Genomic DNA, 19,822 nt, shown 5'->3' on the forward strand with positions numbered 1-19,822 from the left:
TCCTACTGGTATGCTTGGCAGAGGAATAAGGCTGCTGCTCTCCAAGTGGAAGTCAAAAACCTGAAGCAGGCCCCGGCTGGGGAGCTGCTTGTGATTTTTGTTTTCGGGCTTGGCGAGGCTGAGGCTTTTGATAAGGTCTTGTAGTTTGGGACCTTGCTGGTGGAGGATAGGCCTTCCTCGGACGGTAGAACGACTTCTTAGAGTCCTTCCTGAAGGGCTGTCTTAAGGAGAAGTCAGAAGGTATTGATGAAAGCTGTTTAAGGGTCTCATGATGGTCCTTTAATTCAGCCACCATTCGCTGGATCTGTTCACCGAACAGATTGTCTCCTACACATGGTAGGTCAGATAGCCGGTCTTGTACTTCTGGGCGAAGGTCAGAAGATTTGAGCCAGACCCATCGTCTTGCCGAAATAGCAGCTGCAGACACTCTAGTAGATGTGTCGAAGATATCATAAGATGTCCTAATCTGTTTTCCTGCCTCAAAACCCTTGTTTACAAGGGTTTGAAGCTGGTCTTGAAATTGTTCAGGCAGGGTTTCAGAGAAGTCCTGTATCTGCTTGAAGATGACCCTATTATATTGGGTCATGTAAAGTTGGTAAGCTGCAATTCGGGAGATGAGCATGGCCCCTTGGAACACTCGTCGACCAATATTGTCTAGGAACTTCTGTTCCTTAACAGGTGGGGTAGATGAGTGAGGCTTCGACCTTTTTGCCTTCTTTTGAGCCGACTCTACCACAACTGCGTGGTGGTCGAGCTGAGATTTTTGAAAGCCAGGGGCTGACTGCACTAAATAGGTAGTGTCAGTCTTTCTGTGTACTGGAGCAATGGATCCAGGGTTCTCCCAGTTCTTTTTGAGGAGGTCAAGAAGAACTTGATGAATGGGAATAGAAGTGATCACTTTGGGGACATCCAGGAATTGGAGCAACTCCATCATCTGGTGCCTATCATCCTGTTCCATCTGAAGTTGAAAAGGGACCAACTCAGACATTTCCTTCACAAAATTAATGAAAGAAAGGTCCTCTGGAGGAGAATGCTTTCTACTTTCAGTAGGAAAAGGAGGTGAAGGTAAGTCACGGTGTCTGTGGAAGTATCATCACCCAGGTGTCATAAGGATCAGCAGACTGACCTGTAGGACAAGAAGAGGGTTGGATACCTGACGGCCCCAGTCGAGGCTCCAAGAAAATCGGAGGAATCACCGGGGGCACCGAAGATGGCGCAGAAGGCATCGGTACCAGCATCGATGGCGCCGATGGACATATCGGCACCGATGGATGAATCGGTGGTGAGGGACGAATTGGGATCGATGGCTGAGGCAGAACTCCCGATGGAGGAATGCGGAACAGTGTTTCTCCTCCTGATGAAGTTGTCAATGGGGAGGGCACCAGAGCTATCGGAGACCCAGGAACCACCAGTGGAAGGGCGGACATGAGCGCCTCCATCCGGGATAGCAGCGGTGCCAGCGCTGCTCCAATCGGGTCGGTGACCGGTTCCACCCTCGGTGCCAGTGTCGGAGGAACCTGGAGCCATTGCATCACCTTGTCGATGGCCTCCTGAACCAGCCGGTCCAGTTCTTCTCGGAGACCTGGAGCAAGCAGCCCCGGCTCTGGAACAGAAGAGGGAGGCAGAGGCACAGACGGAGGGACCACCTTTACAGGCGGAATCGCGACTCCCAAACCCCGATCGGGTGAGGGTGGCCTCGGTGACCCGGTCGCAGAAATGGTCGGTGCCTTTCCTGGACGGGGCTTTTTCGACGGTGGCTCGGACGGTGGCTCGGTCGATGATTTTGCTCCCTCGACGGTCCGAGTCCTACGATGTCGATGTTTCTCCCTGCGATCCCCTTGATCCTGAGGGGGAGTAGTGGCGGACGGTCACCGGACGGTGGACGATGCTGGCGCGACATCGACGGTGCCGGTTCCGATGACGTCGATGCGATGGACGGCGTGGGGGTCTGAGCACGAAAGAGGAGTTCCATCTTCTCCATTCTGGCTTTGCAACCTTTTGGTGTCATGAGGGCACATTTGGTGCAAGTGAGGACATCATGCTCACGGCCTAAACACATTACAAAGACTCCATGAGGGTCTGTGATAGACATGGTGCGAATACAGTCCAGGCACAGACGGAACCCCGACACCATGGCCACAGAAAAAAATCGAGCCGTGGTACGGTCGACGGCCAGTAGGCCGCAAGGGCCAAACTCGACGGTAATCGACAGAAAACGGTCAAAAAACTGACCGGAGTACCGCGGCCTGAGAAAAGTTAGAGGAGGTACCCCTGTAGGGCAATTTAAGTTTAATTAATTCCATAAGGATTTCTGGGGGGGGGGTTGTCAGGGACCACGTCCGGGGGGCCTCAAATCGGGGGGAGGGGGGGAATCGCGAAAAAAATGGCTCCCCAGCCCCAGGCAGCTCTGAATCGGGAGCTGCAGAAAAACCCAAAACGGCTGCCGTTCCCAGGCTTTGCCTGGCCATGCGCTGGGGATTCAATCCCCGGGCTAAGTTTGCCTGCCCTGCCGAGGAGGGGCCTTCCTCACCCGGCAGGCAGGCTGAGCAAAGCCCCTCACGCAATAGGTGCAACGAGGGCTCCCCACAAGCAAGGCAGGCTGCTGGCCGCGGCATCCTCAGCTGAAGAGAAAAAAGTTAAAAATAGAAATGATTGGCAGCCTGCCGGCAGGATTGGATGCAGGGGAATGAAGCCTGCACGCTCCTGTCTGTCTGGCTGCCGGTTCGATCCCAGGTAAGAACAAAAAAATTTAAGTCTTATTATTATTATTATTATTTTTAAACTCAAAACTGAGCACAACAATGGAGCATTATGCTCCCTAGGCAGCCGGGGGGGGGGGGGGGGGGGGTTACAAGTGACTGAACCACCAGCCTCGGTCCCCACACCTGGAAGCTATCACGGACTCAGGCTATGCTCTGCACAAGGGGCAAAGCCCCCCTGAGTCCGGCAGGAGCCAGGAGACGGGACCGTCTCCTGCACAGAATAAAAATTAAACTCTATTCTTTTTTTTTTTTTATTGACAAAAATCCGACCAAATTCCCTAATGAAGAAGTACTTGCTTGATCCAGGAAGAGAACAGAAGGCTGACTAGCCTAAATCAGGAGACCGAAGGGTGAGCTGATCCACCTGCTGGAGACAGACAAATACTGAAGGGCTGCAGGGTAGGCTCTGTCCTCAAATAGGATACCCTTTCAGTTTTGGTTTGGCTCCACCTGCTGGAAAGGAGGCTCAACCCACGGTCTGGACTGATCCGGGTACATACAGGGAACTGGAGTCTGTAGGTTCTGATACTTTTTAAAGAACCAATAAAAGATGTTCTCAAGTGGAGGAGGAGCCTAGTGGTCAGAGCAGCAGGCTACGACCCAGGGAAACCAGGGTTCAAATCCTGATGTCGCTCCTTGTGACCCTGGGCAAGTCATTTTACCCTCCATTGCCTCAGGTACAAAGTTAGACTGTAAGCCCTGTGGGGATAGGGAAATACCAATAGTACCTGAATATAATCCGCTTTGATGTACACTTTGACGTGCCAAAAAGCGGAATATAACAATCTAAATAAATAAATAAATGTTCTAGTCTATGACCCATGGGTCCCTTTGTCAAATGTAAGTTTTCTGAGCAAGTCATTGGTGTGTTGGATGAAGTTGCTGGTGGTTGTTATTAGTGGTTTTAAATGTTTTCTGTAAGTATGATGATACCTGAGATCATTAGATGATCTGGATTTTAGGCAGCAGGTAAAAGATTCCTGAGGATGGGAAGTCTGGGATAGTGGGCTTAGTCATTCCTGGATATAAATTAGAGAGACAAAACAAGTTCTACCTTCTTTCTGTACACTGTAGTGGGTTCTTCAATGAGTTCTTGGTGCAATGTGTCAAGCAGCTGTCAGAATGCTTCTTTGATGCAGTCTTATGTTCATGATAACTATAGAACCATCTCTGTCAGCTAGTTATACAGTGATCTGTTGGTTCTTTTGAAATCTTACTCCAGTAATTCTTTCACATAGATATTTGTATTGGAGTAGCTTCTGTTACTTTCTTCATAAAATCTGACATTGTTTAATTCTTGGGTAGGACTGAATTTTAGTCTCAGCTGGAGATAGCTTATACATAGAGAAACTGAATACCAAAGTAGTATTGTGCTATTCTGGATTATTCTTAATTAAGAAGCTTGATCCTCATTAACAAATAGCTTTATCACTTTCAGAATTATCTGTGAAGATTTGCAGAGAACACCAAAAGAGCTACCTTAACAGAAATGATTTAACAATGAAATAAGCTGTGCAAGATTCATTTCTATAAAGAAAGCATTTCAGTACATGCATAGTTTGTCTCTACCTCATTTTTATCTTAGGTTCTATGACAAATCAATTCATTTTTCTTCAAAGACTGGTTACATACCATCTTCCTAAATGCAAATTATAGTCTGTTAACACATTACTAAATATTTTAAGGCTGTCCTGACAAGTGTTCCAAGGGTCTTTTCTTTTACCTACCTCAGTGCCATCTGTTGTAATGAACTCCCACTTGGGAGAGACATCATGAGGTCAGAGATGGTCTGAAGCAGCCGGTGGAACGTATGGGGCAAAGGATGAGCTGCTTCTCCAGCAATAACTATGTCTGAGAGCGGGTGTTCACAGACTCTTGTATCCTTTTCCTGCGATTCAAAAAGAAATGTATTTGCAGCTTTTCCTTCTACAAAGAAGTTTACTGTTAATAGGTTTTACAATGCATTTTCATTTCATCAAAACTGTATTTCTCAGAAATTACATATACAAATGACAATAATTAGTCTGCTGTTTAAAATGACACTGGTCATTTATCTAGAATATTTCTGATTCAAAGGAAAGCAGAGTAGCTTACCTTACCCCTTGCTATAAAGCCACACTATTTTAAGGCATCAAATTCTGCCATGTTAGATGCTGATCATGAGATTGATCTCAGACCTGAGGTCTGACTTTGAACTGTCTTCACAGGAGCATGATTCTATGCCTCAACAGCTTTACCTTTAGCTTACTAACTGCCTTAATATAAATTTCATATTTCCAGCAAGAATTATAATTTAGATAGTTCAGCAATGCACAAAGCTTAAAAAGGAGCCAAGCAGGAGTGCTATTAAACAGCATACAAGCTGTTTGAGAATTTGCTCCTTGAGGAATTCTCTAGAACCATTTGATTTTCTATTGGATATTGCCCTAGTTTCTGGCTGGTAGACAGAATTTTTGGTTTGGGTCATGGCATCAAGTCATGTTACGACAGGAGAGCCGTCTTTGGATATTCAGCAAGGTGTGAAACATAAAACAAGACCTGCCATGTCCTGCATACACGGTGGCTGGAAAGATTCAGAGATCTCCCTCCAGTATTTCTATACCCTCCCTCAGGGTACAGAAATACTGAAAAAGAACTCAGCTAAAGTCTCAGAAATAGGGATAGACATTTTGGACCTCAAAAGTCAAATTAATGGCATGCACATGAATATAGAAACTCTAGAGCTGGATATTTTGACAAACATGGAGAAGATAAAGGAACTTAAACAGAAGGTGCATGCCTGCCTTTAATGAGGCATTTTCAGGATAGATCCGCAGTGATCTTAAAGTGCTTCAATTTATTTATTTATACATTTTATATTTCACGATTCCGTTATGTTCATTGCAGATTACAAACAGCTATGCATAAAACACCAATCACATAAAATAAAAGTTAAAACAAAAAAACCCCCAAATCACATAATATAAAACAATGTCAAAAGCACCAATCAAATGTCACAATTCTGCACTAAAACTCATAGCTGCATATCAGCATAAACTGCCTCAAACAAAATTACTTTAATTCACTTATGAAACAGCAGATAATCCTGACCCTGTCTTAGATCTAGTGAGAGAGTATTCCAAAGCAACAGTCCAACAATGGAAAAAGCTTTGGACCTAGCTGATTGAAGATGATAATCCTGTACTGCTGGCACATGTAAAATGAGTTAATGTTTGTTTGGTGTTATGGCTGAGATATAATTCCTGATGTTATTATCTGTGTAATAAAATTATTGAAGGTGGTTAGAATCGCAGCCTGTGAGGTCACATGGAAGGGATAGTGGGGACTGGGAGGGTTATGTTTGCAGCTTGCATTGTTATCTCACATGATATGTTTGCAATGGAGGTAAGGAAATTATTTCCTGCAGCTACCTGAAAGCATATTAGTATCTGTAAGATTATTCTTCTTTAGATTTCTCAAGTTGGTGGAGTTGTGTGTTGGCTAGATGTAGTGATTACCCATGTTTATATAGGGTGTGATTATACTATGTTTGAATATGTGTTTAAGGGTGGAAAGCTGCAAATCAGTTTTGAATCTCAGACAGTATCTGGATGCTGCTAACTGGAACTTGGGTATGCTTTTGCTTATTATTGTTTGGTATATATGTGTTGTGTATTTTCTACTGATAGGCCACTGCAGATACAGAGGTAATTTGAAGATGTATACACAAAAGGATTTTGGCAGTTTGAATCTATTTTAGTTCTGGGATATAAGGATTTAAGTGGGATTTTTTTTAGGATCTTCATTTTATTTTTAAGTACATGGGATTAAAATTGATATTTACTTCCTTAATGTAAAATTTTTAATAATCCAAGTAACAGGAAAAAAGTATTATATCTTAAAAAGAAACACCCCGATTTAATCTTTCTTCAAGAGATCCACCTTTTAACGAATCATTAAAGCTGTCAAATTGTGGATTTGAGATTAAAGTTTTTCCCCTTCGTTGTGTAAGAAAAATGGGGTGGCAATTTTATTTAAAAGGTCTTTGGCTCTAAATCTGTTGTCCCAAGAATCTGACAATATTTAGATTTATATTCTGCTTTTCGCACTTTTTTCAGCACTTCAAAGTGGATTACATTTAGGTACTTTAGGTATTTCCTTATCCCCAGAGGGCTTACAATCTAAGTTTGTATCTGAGGCAATGGAGGGTAAAGTGACTTACTTGCCCAAGGTCACAAACAGTGACAGTGGGATTCAAACCCTGGTCTCCTGGTTTGTAGCCACTAGGCTACTCCTCCATTCAATAAAGGTAGTCGGGTAAAAATTATAGTTCACACAAAAAAAAAAAAAAGGCACATTTTATTGCTAACACCTAAGTACCACTTGCAGACTCACCAGATTTTTTTTTTTTTTTAAAGAAAGTGGTATTGCAAATCTGGGTAGTATTCCTATTATTATGGGGGATGTTTTAATTTATCTCTAGACCTTCTTTTCATACCATAGGTTGAATTTGAAAGCAAGACAAAGTCTGGAGCAGGGTTGCATTCAATTTTGAAAGATTTAGCATTAATTGGACCCATTAGATTACAATAACTGATGGAGAAACGATTATAATTCTATTCGCCCCTACATCAACCATATTCAAAGACTGCGTTTTTTTATTTAAACATTTTACTATCAACATTGAACTAAAAAATATTGTAGTATTAGATCATGCTGCTGCTGCTGTTATAAATCCAGGCAATATGGTCATAAAGCCTGTCAGTTTAATTCAGGTCTATTTATGGTAGAGAGATTTAAATTGATTATTCAGTGAGCATGTGAGCAGTACTTTGCATTTAATATATTTAACTTTTTATTGGAGAAATTACTTACCTGATAATTTCGTTTTCCTTAGTGTAGATAGATGGACTCAGGACCAGTGGGTTTATGCTCCCCTGCCAGCAGATGAAGATGGAGCAAGGTGACGTCATAGTATATATAGTGACCTTAGCCTGCCAGTATTCTCTTCCAAAGCAACTGTGGACAGACTAGCAAAACACTTTATTAAAAGCAGTCAACCATAAATGTACTCAACCAACAAGGAACACCGAACTCAAGTAAGAATGTAGGTACCACAATCTAGGGACTGGATGAACACTTACCAGTAAGCCCTTGGAATCTATATCCCCACAGGAGGACCACTGACACACTCACGCAGCAGCCAAGGGCAGGAAGCTGAGTCCATCTGTCTACACTAAGGAAAACAAAATTATCAGGTAAGTAATTTCTCTATTTCCTAGTGTGTAGACAGATGGACTCAGGAGCAGTGGGATGTACCAAAGCTACTCCCGAACAGGGTGGGAGGCTGCCTGCAGTCCAGTCAACACCACACATGCAAAGACTGTGTCCTTCTGGGCCTGCATATCCAGACGATAAAATATGGAAAAAGAATGTAAGGAGGACTACATCATAGCTCGGCAGATATCGATGGGAGACAATCTAACCTCTGCCATGACACTGCCTGAGCCCTAGTGGAATGAGCCCAAACCTGCGTAGGCAAGGGCTTTTCAGCATCTACATAAGTGGCTGAGACTACCTCCTTAATCTAGCGAGCTACGGTAGCCCGCAAAGCCAGAGCATCCTGCTTACTCCTGCCATGGAGAACCAACAGGTTATCCGTCTTTCGAAAAGGTTCAGAAACCTCCAGATACCACACGACAAGTCTCTTGACATCCAAGAAGCACAAGAGACTATACTCCTCCACATCCCTGATGTTATCCAGGGATGGTAAGGAGATGGACTGATTCAAATGAAAGTCCGAAATTATCTTGGGCAAGAAGGATGGAACAGTATGCAGTTGTAACACTCCCGGAGTTATCCAAAGTAATGGTTCATGACAAGACAAGACCCACAGCTCAGAAATTCGATTTGCAGAACATATAGCTACCAGGAACACAGCCTTCAAGGTCAACAACTGCAAGGAAAGGCTACACAGTGGTTGGAATGTAGGGCCTGTCAAAAAAATCAAGCACCAAGTTAAGACTCCACAAGGGAAGCGGTAACCTCAAGGGAAGCAGTAACCTCAAGGGAGTTCTCTAAGATGCTTCACTCCCTTCAAAAAATGAATCGCATCAGAGTGAGACAGATAATGAACCACCATGCGCCTGGCCCCTGAAACAGGTAAGAGCTGCAACCTGCACCTTCAAGGAATTAAGGACCAATCCTTTATTCAACTCATCCTGCAAAAGGTCCAGAATAAGTGAGATCTCATCTGAATGAGAAACACCACCATGGCTCCTCACACCAGGCCTCAAGAACTCTCCAAACTCGCACATAAGCCAAAGAAGTAGAGAACTTGCAAGCACGTAGTAAGGTGGCAATCACTGCAGAGGAATAACCACACTTCAACAGGTGAGCCCTCTCAAGGGCCAAATTGTAAGACAGTACCAAGTCGGATCCTCGTGATGAACCAGTTCTTGTTGTAACAGATCCATGTGCAGTGGAAGGCAAAGGGGGTCTCCACCAGGAGTCTTCATAAATTTGCATACCACAGATGCATGGGCCAGTCTGGTGCCACCAGGAGTACTAATCCCCTGTGACCTTCGATCTTGTGAATTAACCTACCCAGCAAGGGCCATGGAAGAAAGGCATAAAGCAATCTGTCTTCCAGCCAGACCTGAACGATGGCATCTATTCCCAGGGCCCACAGATCTCTCCTGCGACTTTAGAATTGAGGAACCTTTGCATTGTGAGAAGTCGCCAGCAGGTCTAGGAACGGAAAGCCCCAACGATCTACAATCGGCTGAAATGCCTCAGCTGACAGCACCACTTTCCAGCGTCCAGATTGTTCCTGCTTAGAAAGTCCGCTCCCATGTTGTCTTTTCCTGCAATGTGAGAGGCCGATTTCTTGCGACACTGGCTGGCTTGTGGTTCTTCCCTGGTGATTGATGTAGGCCACCATCATCGCGTTGTCCAACATCATGCAAACTGCTGGATCCTGCATCCTGTGGCTGAACTGCAAGCATGCCAGCCATACTGCCTGGGCTTCCAGGCGATTGATGTTCCAGTGGGACTCTTCAGCATTCCTACGCCCTTGGGCCATCAACTCCAGACACTGAGTCTCCCAACTGTGGAGACTCGCATCTGTCATGAGTACCAACCAGGTTGGAGAGGACAAGGGAACTCCCTCCCTCAGATGATCCTCCTGCAACCACCCCTGGAGGCGGGAGCAGATTTCCATTGGCAAGTGAGCAGAACCGCATAGTCCTGAGACTGCAGGTTCCAACGATACAGCAGATAGCATTGAAGAGAATGCATATGCACCCTCACGCACGTCACCACTTCCAGGGTCGCCACCATCAAGCCGAGTACCGGTAGGTAGGACCGCACTGTCAGACGCATGGTGTTCACCAACTGACGCTTTTGAGACATCAATTTCTGAATCCGAACTTCCGGTAGGAAAACTGTGTCCTGCCCCGTGTCGAATTAGAACCCCAGACACTCCAATGACTGGGATGACTGAAGATTGTTCTTGGTCAGGTCCACCACCCAACTGAGCTCCCGCAATAATGAAATCACCTTGTATGTCACCAGGTGGCTCTCTTCCTGAGACTTGGCTTGAATCAGCCAGTTGTCCAAATATAGGTGCACCAGGATCCCTTCTCTTCACAAGACCACCGCTACGACCACTATAATCTTGGAAAAGGTACAGGAAGTGGTGGCTAGACCAAAAGGGCAGCGCCCAAAACTGATAATGGCACTCCAACACCGCAAGGCGTAGAAAGCATTGGTGCTTCAATCAGATGGTAATATGAAGGTAAGCCTCTGACAGATCCAGGGAGGTCAGAAATTCCCCCGACTGCACTGCCAATATCACAGAGTGTAAGGTTTCCATGCGAAAATGAGTCCCCTGCAAATGACGGTTGACCCTCTTGAGATCCAAGATGGGACAAAAGGAGCCCTCCTTCCTTTGCGCAACAAAATAAATGGAACAGTGCCCCATACTTTCTTGAGACTTGGGCACCGGAACCACAGCCCTCAGCTTGAGGAGCCTTTGAAGCATGAACTCCACTGCCTGCTTCTTCTGTGAGGAGTGGTAATGGAACTCCATGATCACGTCCCGAGGAATACTGCGAAATTCCAGCACATATCCTTCTCGTATCACCTCCAGGACCCATCGATCTGATGTGATCTTGACTGCCCTCTGATAAGAGAAAGAGGTTCCCTCTCTCATGTTCCCAAAAGTGGGTCAATAAACCTTTATTGGGAAGTTCAGAAGGAGCCTGCGCCTTGTCTATCGCACAAGGCTGGATCCTGCAGCACGACCTCTCATGATAAAGAGGCACTGAGCCTTTCTATTATCCTCCGACAAATAAGGAACTGGAGATTCACTCCACTTACTGGCCAGGTTCTCCAACTCGTTGTCAAACAACAGCAAGCCGTGAAAAGGCAATATGGTGACATTAGCCTTGGAGGTCACATCGGCCGACCAATTTCTCAACCATAACTGGCACCTGTCCACCACAATGAGACACAACCCTCCAGACAAGGTGCAAACCATTAGCCAAAAAGGTAGCAACTGGTACCATAACAGAGACAGGATTTACGCCAGAATCAGCAACCTCCTGGGAGAGAAGTAAACAAAAGTGAGCCATCAAGGAACAACATGAAGTGATGCAAGGTCACTGCCACAGCTTCAAACACCTGCTCAAGGATAGTCTCAATCTTGCTAACATGAGTATCCTTCAAGGCCTTTCCCCCTTTTTCACAGGCATAGTGGTCCGCTTGGAGACTGCCCACACAAATGCATCTACCTCCAGAAAATGGAAGTGCTCACTCACCACTGAATCCAGATGGTAGAAGCTTTCCAAAATCAGACCCATTTGGAAATAGTGGGGCACCACACTCAAGCTCAATCAATTTTAGCATGGTTCCATTACGGGGAAAAACAAGAGGCTTTACACGCAAGAGTGATTTCTCCTTGGCTCAGAAACAGAATCTGCCCCAGGAACTCCAAGCATCGTAGTTCTATATGGCACCAAGTGTGTGTGTGTGTGTGTGTGTGTGTGTGTGTCCCATCCTCAAGAGAGGCAGAACCGGCACCATCCTCCGAGCCAGCCTCAGCTCCATCCAGAGGACACGTTGCTGCTCAAGGGGAACTGCAGTGCTGAAAAAAGGTAGAAGCATCCAGAGTGAGAGGCATCTGAGGACTACTTACTGAGCCACTTTTCCCTGCTGAGGAACAGTTAGGGGAAGGCCAAAGTCACGCACCTCACCTGAGACATTTTCAACCAGACCACATCCAGCTGGGAAGAACCAGGATTAGCCAAAAACCAGAGGAAGACAAGAGACACAGCCTCCAAGCAGCACTGGCACAAAGCAGTGGGCACTCCAGGAAGGAGATTGCCTTTTTTTAAAAATATATGCGCTCAACTAGGTGCGCAAAAATTATGCGTCTAAGACTTATGTGCACATACTAGGCACTCACCCAGGTGCCCAAAATGAGAGTGCACAAAAAACTCAAGCGCACAGTACAACATGAGCACTGACAGAAGTGCATGGCCACTAGTCAATGCATAACGCGGGCGCTCAAAAAACAAGGCTTTACTGTGTGTGAAAGAACTAGGCGCACAACTGGATGCACAGTGAGACACATACGCTGGACCTACAAGTCAGTAGAGGGCAGCATCTGAAAGTGTGCAAAAAACTGTTTTGGCCTACCACACTGTGTGCAGCGAAAAGCCTCGAAGCGGGGCCTAGCCTACAGAGGCTGCTCAACCCGTCAGGCTGCCCACATCCCTCAACCTCCCACAGAGTGGGATGAACGTTGGAATGGCGCACTGAGCTCTGAGACCAGGCGAGAGAAGGAAACCCTGTACAGTAAAAACCTCCTGCTAAGTCTGTATATTTCTTCTTTTTTTTTTTTTTTTTTAACTTACTAGAGCTCAGCTTTACCTGGCTGAGCACAGAGACAGTCTCCGGCTGCGTGGGGAGAAGGAAATTGCTATCACCACCGCACTCGGCTCAAGCAGCTAAATCCACACCAGCAAAACCAGCTACCGGACCAAGGCACACCTCTGAGGGACCACAGAAATCACCTCAGGAAGTCTCAAACTGGGGGAGGGGGACCTTTAGGTATCACTGCAGGAGAAAGGGGCTTTCTTTTCCTTAATTTAGATTTCAAATTTCTGCTTCCAAAAAACTCAAAACAATCCCCATAGGGAGATGCATGTCCACCATCTGCTGGAGACGGAGAATACTGCAGGCTGGGGTCACTGCAGGACTATATATACTGTGACGTCAGCTTGCTCCAACTCCATCTGCTGGCAGGAGAGCATAAACCCACTAGTCCTAGTGCATCTGTCTACATGCTAGGAAAATATAATTTTCAAAATGCCAATAAAGTTAACATATCTAAGTAAAGAAAATTAGAGAACACAGAGTTGCTTACCTGTAACAGGTGTTCTCTCAGGACAGCAGGATGTTAGTCCTCACAGATGGGTGACATCATTAGATGGAGCCCTGTCACAGAACACTCTTTTCAAAGTTCTAGAACTTTGACTGGCATACTGAGCATGCCCAGCATGCCACCAACCCCGTGGCCACACCGGGTCCCCCTTCAGTCTCCTTTCAAAGCAGAAAAAATACAAGTGTAAAATAAAACAACAAAACGCAGGTGAACCCAACTCTGCGGAGTGGCGGGTGGGTTTCGTGAGGACTAACATCCTGATGTCCTGGGAGAACCCCTGTTACAGGTAAGCACCTCTGCTTTCTCCCAAGACAAGCAGGATGGTAGTCCTCACAGATGGGTGAATACCAAGTTGCAGGCTGTCCCCGGAACACATTGGGCCAACAGGCATCCAATAACGTGCAAAAGGCACAAAAGGGGTGCTATTGGCAAGATGGGGGGGCAGTCTGAACCTCATGCTGGGCCCTAGGTAAGGAGAGTTGGGTTTTCACACTGGAAATAGATTACGGAATACAGACTGGCCAAAGACGCTGTCCTGTCGACCGTCCTTGTCCAGAAAGAAATGGGCTACAAAGGTGTGGAGGGAACTCCACGGCACAGCCTTACAGATGTCGGCAATGGGGACTTCCCGGAAGTGTGTTACTGATGCTGCCATGGCCCTTAGTAAGTGTGCTTTCATTCGGCTCCCGAGCGGAAGGCCTGCTTGCTAGTAGCAGAAAGCAATACAGTCCGCCAACCAATTGGACAGGATCTGCTTGCCCACTGCAACTCCAAGTCTATTTTTGTCAAAGGAGACAGAGTTGGGTGGACTGCCTGTGGGCTGCGGTACGCTCTAAATAAAAGGCGAGAGCATATTTGCAGTCCAAGGTATGCAGAGCCCGCTCACCTGGATGAGAGTGTGGCCTCAGGAAAAAGGGGGGCAACACGATGGACTGATTCAGGTGAAAGTCAGTCACCACCTTAGGCAGGAATTTAGGGTGAGTGCGCAGCATCACCCTGTCGTGGAAGAACCTCATGTAAGGCAGATATGTCACTAGGGCTTGTAGCTCACTGATTCTGCAAGCAGAAGTAACCCCCACTAGGAACATCACCTTGCAGTTGAGGTGCTTCAACTCGCAAGAGCGCAAGGGCTCAAATGGAGGAAGCATGAGCCACGCCAGCACTATGTTGAGGTCCCAGGCCACAACAGGGGGACATAGTGGAGGCTTCAGTTGAAGTAAGCCGCTCATGAAGCACCCCACTAAGGGCTGCACCGAGACCGGAGTGTCACCCACTCCACGGTGGTAGGCGCTGATGGAACTCAGATGCACCCGGGTTGAGGTAGTCTGAAGTCCAGACTCCGAAAGGTGCCAAAGGTAGTCCAAAAGCCTAGGTGTCGGGCAAGTGAAAGTGTCAAGACCCTTTTCCGTGCATCAAGACGAGAATCTCCTCCACTTTGCTTGGTAGGACTTCTACATGGAAGGCTTACGCAAAGCTACGAGGACTTGCGAGACATTGTCCGAAAGTTTAAGGGACAGCAGTACTAGCCTTTCAGTATCTACGCCGTGTGAGCCACCGACCGGACGTTCGGGTGGCGTAGCCTGCCCTGATGCTGCGTGATGAGGTCGGGCGTGGTGCCTAGGCAAATGGGTTCCTGGACAGACATGTCGCGGAGAATCAGAAACCAGACCTGACATGGCCAATACGGGACTAACAGGATCATGGAGCATCGGCCCTGTTGTAGCTTCATGAGAGTCTTGCCTATTAGCAGACTTGGAGGGTATGCATACAGGAGACCTATACTCCAGGAGTGGGCGAAGGCATCCACGCCTGGTCTCTGTCCTTCCTTCTGCAGGGAGAAGAAGCGGTCCACCTTGTGGTTCTGTGTTCCAGTTGACCCCACCGGCGGAAGATCGTGTCTGCCACCGAGGGGTTTAGGGACCACTCGTGTGGGTGGAAGGTCAGACTGAGGTGGTCTGCCACCTCATTTTCGGTCCCTGCCAGGTAGATGGCCCATAGTAGCATGGAACGTGACAGGGCCCGGGCCCAAATCTGCACCGCCTCTTGGTTTGTTCACATACCACATGGCTACTTGATTGTCCGTGTGGATCAAGACGACCCTGTTGGACAAGCAGTCTTGGAATGTGTAGAATGCATACCGCAAAGCTCGGAGTTCCAGGAAGTTTATCTGGCATCTCGCCTTGGGCTTCAACCACACAACTTGTGTGTGGAGGCTGTTGACATGGGCCCCCCAGCTTAGGTTGGAGGCATCAGTGGTCAGGATCACCTGAGCAGCAGGGAGCTTAAAATGAAGTCCCTTGCTGAGGATGGATTCCTGTGCCTACCAGGCGAGGGAGAGCTGGAGTGGTTTGGTTATCTGGACCAGTGTGGAGAGATCTTGAGAGGCTTGGTGCCATTTGGACCGCAAGGTCCACTGCATGACCCTCATGGCCAGGTGGGCCATTGGGGTGATGTGCACCGACAATGCCATGTGACCCAGCAACTTCAGGAACAGGTGGGCCGAGGCAATCTGCCGGCGACGGATGGACCTGGCCAGCCCAGCCAGGGTGGTTATGCGTTCGCTGGGAAGGAACACTTTGGCTACCGTAGTGTCCAGATCCGTTCCAATGAAGTTGAGTCGCTGGGATGGAGTCAGCTGGGATTTCAGGTAGTTTACGAGGAATCCCAGTGATTGGAGGAGTCTCAACGTCATGTGCAGGGACTGAAGGGTTCCCACTTTTGAAGAACTCTTGATGAGCCAATCGTCCAGATATGGGAACACATGCAGCCCGTTTCGGTGCAAATGTGCTCCCACCACTGCCAGGCACTTTGTGAAGACCCGGGGTGCGGAGACTAGCCCGAAGGGCACAACCCTGTATTGGAAATGCCGGTGGACCTACAGGCGCGTAGGCTTCCTGTAGGTCCAGAGAACAGAGCCAGTCCCCTTGATGCAGAAATGGAAGAAGAGTACCCAAGCATACCATTTTGAACAGCTCTCTTTGGAGGAATTTGTTTAAGGCCTGGAGGTCGAGAATGGGACTGAGGCTGCCTGTTCTCTTTGGAATGAGAAAATACCAGGAGTAGAACCCCCGGCCACTCTAAGCCCGGGAAACTGATTCCACAGCTCTTGACTGTAGCAGGGCCGAGAGTTCTAGTTCGAGGGTCTTTACATGTTCTACGAGGCTCCATGCTGGAGAGGGTGGAGAGTCTGGAGGAACACTGAGAAGGTTCAGGCGGTATCCTTGTTCTATTTATTTATTTATTTGACATTTTCTATACCGATCTTCATGACAAGATTCATATCAAACCGGTTTACATGGAACTAAGGTATTAACAACATAACCATAAAACAGGAAGGCCGAAGCACAGTTACATATAATAGGGAGATTGAACTTGGGGGCTAGAGTAGCCAGGAAGTAAAAGGATAGCAAAAACTAGAGGTAGAGAACATATGTATATACTGGGGCTGGACCGAGAGTCTAGCCAATTGGGTTGAGACTGTTTGAGATGTATGTTGATATATTGGAACTTAAGGGAAGGCTTGGCGGAAAAGCCAAGTTTTAAGTTTTTTTTTGGAAGGTTAGGAGACAGGGTTCCAGTATTAGGTCCGTCGGCAAGTTGTTCCAGATGATGGGGCCGGCTGTGGAGAATGCACGTTCTTTGGTGGAAATTAGACGCGTGGATTTAGTTGGTGGGACTTGACGGGTTCCTTTATATGCTTCTCTGATGGGTCTTGCAGAGGAGTAAAGTTTGAATGGGATCTGAAGGTCAAGAAGTAGTTGGTGGTGGATGGATTTGTGGATTATGGTGAGTGTCTTGTGCAAAATTCTGTATTTTATTGGCAGCCAATGCAGGTCTCGGAGGATGGGTGTGATATGAGCTCCCCGGTTAGTGTTAGTTAAGATTCTAGCTGCTGCGTTCTGGAGCAACTGTAGTGGTTTGGTAGCGGAGATCGGGAGCCCTAAGAAGAGACTGTTGCAGTAGTCAGTTTTAGAGAACAGTGTTGACTGGAGGACAGTTCTGAAGTCCTGGAAATGAAGAAGGGGTTTGAGTCTTTTCAAAACTTGAAGCTTATAGAAACAGTCCTTGGTGATGTTGTTGATTGATTTCTTTAAGTTCAGATGGTTATCAAGAATTACTCCTAAGTCTCTTACTTGAGTGGTCTGGGGGTTAGGAACTGTCTGATTGGTGCTGTCCGGGTGGTCGGGGGAGATAAGAAGGATTTCTGTTTTGGCTACATTGAGAACCAGGTTCAGGCTGGTGAGTAGGTGGTTAATGGACTTAAGGCAATTCTCCCAGTAGTTAAGCATTTTTGGAAGGGATTTTTCTATAGGGATCAAGATCTGAACGTCGTCTGCGTAGAGGTAGTGTATTAAGTTTAGGTTTGTGAGCAGCTGACAGAGGGGTAATAGGTAGATGTTGAAGAGGGTAGGGGATAGAGAAGAGCCTTGGGGGAACACCTAGAATTGATTTAAAATTAGGGGATTCTATGATGGACAACACCCATCGGTCGGTGGTGATTGGGGACCAGTTCACGAATAGGCAGAGACGACCCCCCACAAGTGGATTGGATGGTATGGACAAAGGGGTTAGGTGTCTGCTCTCTCTGTGCCAGTCAAAAGCCAGCTGCAGGGCTTGGCTGGGGAGGGCTGGCTGAGCCCTAGGTGCTCTTTATTGGCAAGGGTGACCTCTTTGGGTAGTCCGAGCTGGATGAGCACAGAAAGCCAGAGGATAGTATCTCCGTTGCTGGTAAAACTGCTTCCTGAAATACCTACGTGGTGCCCTGTGTGTCGCCGAAGAGGGGTCAGAGGTGGTAGTAGACAACAGGCGTAAGGTCTCATGGTGGTCCCAGAGCTGGGCCATTTCGTCCCGGATTTTGTCCCCAAACCGGTTTTCTCCTATACAGGGGAGGTCGGCCAGATTGTCTTGAACCTCTGGGCAAAGGTCGGAGGCTTTCAGTCAGGTCCAGTGTCTAGCACTAATGCCTGCCGTTGGGACTCTTGACGCTGTCTCAAAGACGTCAAAGGCCGCTCTCACTTTGTGTTTCTCAGCTTCCAATCCTTTTTGGAGGATGGATTCTAGGCCTTCCTGAAATTGTTGTGGCAGGTTCTCAGCAAACTCCTGGATCTATTTCCAGAGGTTCCGGTTGTACTGGGTCATGTACAACTGGAATGCTGCTATGAGAGCAATAAGCATGGATCCCTGGAAAACTCTACGACCTAGAGCGTCTAAGGCTCTGTGGTCCTTCCCTGGAGGTGCAGAGGAGTGTGGCCGGGCCCTCTTGGCTTTCTTCTGGGCTGATTCTATCACCACTGATTGGTGAGGCAATTGGCTCCTTTGGAAGACACAGAACCTGGGTGTTCCCAGAGCCGGTAGAGGAGGTCTAAAAGGACCTCATGTACGGGGATGACCATCACCTCCTTAGGGACATCCACAAATTGGAACATAAGAACATAAGAAATTGCCATGCTGGGTCAGACCAAGGGTCTGACCCAGCATCAAGCCCAGCATCCTGTTTCCAACAGAGGCTAAAACCAGGCCAAAAGAACCTGGCAATTACCCAAACACTAAGAAGAACCCATGCTACTGATGCAATTAATAGCAGTGGCTATTCCCTAAGTATAATTGATTAATAGCCATTAATGGACTTCTCTTCCAAGAACTTATCCAAACCTTTTTTGAACCCAGCTACACTAACTGCACTAACCACCTCCTCTGGCAACAAATTCCAGAACTTTATTGTGCGTTGAGTGAAAAAGAATTTTCTCCGATTAGTCTTAAATGTGCTACTTGCTAACTTCATGGAATGCCCCCTAGTCCTTCTATTATTCGAAAGTGTAAATAACCGAGTCACATCTACTCATTCAAGACCTCTCATGATCTTAAAGACCTCTATCATATCCCCCCTCAGCCGTCTCTTCTCCAAGCTGAACAGCCCTAACCTCTTCAGCCTTTCCTCATAGGGGAGCTGTTCCATCCCCTTTATCATTTTGGTTGCCCTTCTCTGTACCTTCTCCATCGCAACTATATCTTTTTTGAGATGCGGCGACCAGAATTGTACACAGTATTCAAGGTGTGGTCTCACCATGGAGCGATACAGAGGCATTATGACATTTTCCGTTCTATTAACCATTCCCTTCCTAATAATTCCTAACATTCCATTTGCTTTTTTGACTGCTGCAGCACACTGAGCTGACGATTTTAAAGTATTATTCACTATGATGCCTAGTTCTTTTTCCTGGGTGGTAGCTCCTAATATGGAACCTAACATCGTGTAACTACAGCAAGGGTTATTTTTCCCTATATGCAACACCTTGCACTTGTCCACATTAAATTTCATCTGCCATTTGGATGCCCAATCTTCCAGTCTTGCAAGGTCCTCCTGTAATGTATCACAGTCTGCTTGTGATTTAACTACTCTGAATAATTTTGTATCATCCGCAAATTTGATAACCTCACTCGTCATATTTCTTTCCAGATCATTTATATATATATATATATATATATATATATATATATTGTGATGGAGTGCAGCGCTGCCGGAGGCAGGAATGGATAAGATTCCATAAGGCGGCTGGTAATACTAGAGCCAGCCAGCAGGGGGAGCAGGTGAAGACGAGAACTACAAATCCCAGGTTCCTAGAACCACCAC

The 19,822-nt window shown here is 46.8% G+C and overlaps 1 protein-coding gene across 1 annotated transcript in view; it reads right to left on the reverse strand.

Moving 5' to 3' along the window:
• The window catches only part of MYCBP2 (MYC binding protein 2), a 1,075,853-nt gene that overhangs the window by 194,320 nt on the left and 861,711 nt on the right, over positions 1–19,822 (reverse strand). Inside the window, 1 exon segment of the mRNA XM_029603038.1 lies at positions 4,490–4,650. Within this exon segment, the coding sequence (XP_029458898.1) occupies positions 4,490–4,650 (161 nt within the window).

This window comes from Rhinatrema bivittatum, chromosome 5, assembly GCF_901001135.1.
Source record: "Rhinatrema bivittatum chromosome 5, aRhiBiv1.1, whole genome shotgun sequence".
In the NCBI taxonomy this organism is placed as follows: domain Eukaryota; kingdom Metazoa; phylum Chordata; class Amphibia; order Gymnophiona; family Rhinatrematidae; genus Rhinatrema; species Rhinatrema bivittatum.